This window comes from Rhea americana, unplaced genomic scaffold (genome assembly GCF_003343005.1).
Source record: "Rhea americana isolate MKP2758 unplaced genomic scaffold, rheAme1 scaffold_821, whole genome shotgun sequence".
Lineage (NCBI taxonomy): Eukaryota > Metazoa > Chordata > Aves > Rheiformes > Rheidae > Rhea > Rhea americana.
In genome coordinates this window covers 10,104-13,591 of record NW_028187003.1, presented here as the reverse complement: position 1 = coordinate 13,591, position 3,488 = coordinate 10,104, and the positions used below count along the sequence as shown (strand labels likewise).

General features: G+C 66.4%; 1 protein-coding gene across 1 annotated transcript in view; it reads right to left on the bottom strand.

Moving 5' to 3' along the window:
- LOC146585308 (adhesion G protein-coupled receptor L1-like) overlaps positions 1 to 3,488 on the bottom strand; it is a gene marked incomplete at its 3' end in the record, with an annotated part of 14,038 nt that overhangs the window by 4,421 nt on the left and 6,129 nt on the right. Inside the window, exons 4-8 of the mRNA XM_085323194.1 lie at positions 3,188 to 3,371; positions 2,478 to 2,600; positions 1,563 to 1,768; positions 908 to 1,078; positions 619 to 828 (exon numbers count right to left, since the gene is read on the bottom strand). Coding sequence (XP_085179320.1) covers positions 619 to 828; positions 908 to 1,078; positions 1,563 to 1,768; positions 2,478 to 2,600; positions 3,188 to 3,371 — 894 coding nt within the window. The remainder of the gene's footprint in view (positions 1 to 618; positions 829 to 907; positions 1,079 to 1,562; positions 1,769 to 2,477; positions 2,601 to 3,187; positions 3,372 to 3,488) is intronic.

Genomic DNA, 3,488 nt, shown 5'->3' with positions numbered 1-3,488 from the left:
GGGGGCACAAGGGACCCCAGGAGGGTCTAGGGGGACCTGAGTTGCCATGGGGCAACATAGGAGGGTCCCTTGGGTGCCACAGGGCGTCCTGAGGGGGCTCTGATGGCCTCTGAGCTGTCTGGGGGGGTCCCAAGGTGCCATGRGGGTGCAGAGGGGTCCCTTGGGTGCTATGCGGGGGGGTTCTGAGAGGTCTCTGGTGGCCTCTGAGGTGCCTGGGGGGTTCCAAGGTGCCATGGGGCAATGTAAGGGGGTCCCTTGGGTGCCACTGGGGGTCCTGAGGGGGCTCTGGTGGTCTCGGAGGTGCCTGGGGGGGTCCCAACATGCCATGGGGGTGCAAAGCGGTCCTTTGGGTGCCACAGAGGGTCATGAGGGATCTCTGGTGGCCTCTGCAGTGCCCAAGGTGCCATGGGGCAACGTAAGGGGGTCCCTTGGGTGCCACAGGGGGTTCCTGAGAGGTCTCTGAGGGTCTCTGGTGGCCTCTGAGGTATCTGGGRGGGTCCCAAGGTGCCATGCGGGTGTAGAAGGGTCCCTTGGATGCCATGGGGGGGGCCTGAGGGATCTCTGGGGTGTCCCGGGGGAGGGATCGGCGGGGTCCCCGGGGTGCGGCAGGGGCCCGACCTGGTACTGCGTCTTGTCGATGCCGACGAGGAAGACGAGCTCGGCGAGGAAGAGGCTGATGCAGAGGTTCTTGTGGATGGTGGTGCGGTCGGAGGGCAGCCCGCGCAGGCAGCAGAAGGTGGAGATGCAGATGCCCAGGCACACCAGGGCCACCACGATGCCCACCCAGGAGATGACCGACAGCAGCAGCTCGTTCAGCCGACCCTGGTACTGCGCGGGCGGCGGGTCTCAGAGGCCTGCGCCCGCGCCGCCGGCCCAGCGTCCCCGTCCCCGTGCCCTCCCCRCTCACGCTCTCGCGGTGGGCCATCAGCACGGCGAAGTTGGTGAGGTGGCTGCAGGCGCAGGAGGTGTGCGTGGCGTTGGTGTCGAGCAGGCGGCAGCCCTGCGTCGACCAGTGCCCCGTCATGGAGCGCTCCGAGTAGTTCCAGAACGAGCAGTTGGCGTTGAAGTGGTTCTTGGCCTGCGGGCAACTGGGTCAGCGCTGGGGTAACTGGGGCAACTGGGCATGCTGAGGGGTCCTGGGGGATCTGAGGGAGTGGGAGTCTGGGGACTGGGAGCACTGGGAGAACTGAGGGTGCTGGGGTTCCCCAGGTGTTGGGGGGGCTCCAGGACTGTCTGGGGATCTCTGAGGGGGTCTCAGGGGCCAGCTGGGGGCTCCAGGGGGGTCCCAGAGCTGGGGATGAGTCCCAGGAGCTGGGTGGGGATCCCTGAGGGGAGTCGTAGGGGCCAGGTGGGAGTCCCAGGGGATGGATTGGGGGAGTCCCAGGGGGTTCCCAGGGCCCAAGTGGGGGTCCCAGGGGATAGACTGTGGGTCTCAAGGAGTCTCCAGGGTTGTCTGGAGGTCTTGGGGGTCTCAGGGACCTGGGGTGGCTCCCAGGGGCTGGGTGAGGGGTCCCAGGAGGTCCCCCGAGGGTCTGGGGGGGGCGCCGGGAGGGGGGTCTCACCTCGAGGTGGGGCAGGGTGAAGACCACGGGGTCCATRAGGAAGACCCTGCTGGACTCCTTGTTGATAGAGGCGGCGATGACTTGGGAGTTGACGACGAGCGAGGGGCTGCGGGCGCCCACGTCCCCCCCCAGCCGCACCGTCGCGTTCTCCGTCGTCAGGAACAGTCCCAGGTTGTTGTACAGGATGAAGACCACCTTGACCACCCCTGMGGGCCCGGAGCCATCAGATCTCCTAAACACCCTGAGAACCTCCCAAACCTCCGTGACCTCCCTCCACGGACCCTTGAGAGTCCCCCAAAGTATCCCTGAGGTCTCCACAAGACCCTCAAAGCTCCCTGGGATCACCAAGTTCCCTGCCAAATCTCCCTGAGATCTTCCCAGACCCATCTGGGATCCCTGAGATTTGCTGGAGACCCCCCACGATCTCTTCAACCCCTCCCCCGACCTCCCCTAGGATCCTTCTGGGATCTCCAAGGTCTCCCCTAATCCCCTCCAGAATCTCCCTGGAGCCTCCTGGGACACCTGAGATCCCCTCAGCACTCCCAGATCTCCCTGGGATCCCTCCGATTCCCCCAAATCCCCTCCCCAGCTCAACTCAGACCTTCTCTGGGACCTCTGAGATTCCCCCCAAGCTCCTGAGATCTCCCCAGACCTTCCCAGGACCTTCAAACCCCCAAATCTCCTTTCTCAGACCCCCCAGGAGCCTCTTCAGGAACCTCTGAGATTCCTCCAACCCCCACAAGACCTCTGAAAACCTCCTAAAACTTCTGCTGGGACCTCTGAAATCTCTCAGGACTCTATTAGAGCACCTGAGACCCCCCAGGACCCTCAAGACCCTCTCAGGCACTCCCTCCAGCTCTGCCCTGGACCCCCAAGTCCCTCCCAGACCCCCTGGACCCGCTCCCGGCTCCTCACCATTTCGGCTGTTCTGCTTGAGGGTATTGGCCGAGAGCTGGATGAAGCTCTCGCCCCCRAATTCCTGAGGGAAAACCAGCTCCTGGACCTGCCCCTCTGTGTTGAGCACCGTCACCTCGAGCACTGGGAAAGAGCACGCGCGTGGCCTCACACACGCGGGTTCTCACACGCACGCGTGTGCCCTCGCCGAGCCGCATTTCCCCCCGCCCCGCACGCACACCCATCGCCTCGCACGCCTGTGCTCCTCGCGCATCTATTGTGGCTCCCTTGGGGGTTCGGGTGAGGGTCCCTGGGGGCCCAGATATCTGAGCACCCCCTCCCCTTTTCCCGGGCACCCAGGTAGGGTCTGCCTGGCTGGGATGCCACTGAGCAAYGAGGCAATGTCCCCCCTGGAGTCCTCCCTTGCCCAGGGACCCAGGCATCCGGGTGGAGTCTCCCTCAGGTGGCTGCCCTGAGCATCCCAAGTGATGTCCCCACGGGGACCCAGGCGTCCGGGGCTCTGTCTCCTCAAGGACCCAGACGCCTGCCACCCCCCTCCCCAAAAGGACCCAGGCATCCGGGTGAAGTTTCCCGTCGGTATCTCCTGGCGCTGCCAGGGCACTCCAGGTGATGTCCCCACCGGGACCCACAGGACCTCCCTGTCCCCCCTGGGGACCCAAGGGGTGCCCCCACGCCGGCGGGGACGCCCGGGGTGGGGGTGGGGGGCGCACCGAGGTTCTGGCGGGCGGCGAGGAAGCGGGCAGGCTCCTTGACGTTGTCGGCCAGGAGGAAGGCGCCCTCCTCGAGCACGTCGAGCAGCATGGTGGCCGTGTGCGCCTGCTCCGAGCTGTTCATGTCGCGCCACGACTCCAGCGCCTCGGGCCGCAGCAGGTTATCCACCGCCTCCACCACCGCCTGCGGGCACTGCTCAGCCACGCCCCCTCCGCCGCGCGGCCACGCCCCCTCCGCCGCACCACGCCCCCTCCACCCCCTCCACCACCCTCTGCGGGCACCGCTTGGCCACGCCCCCTC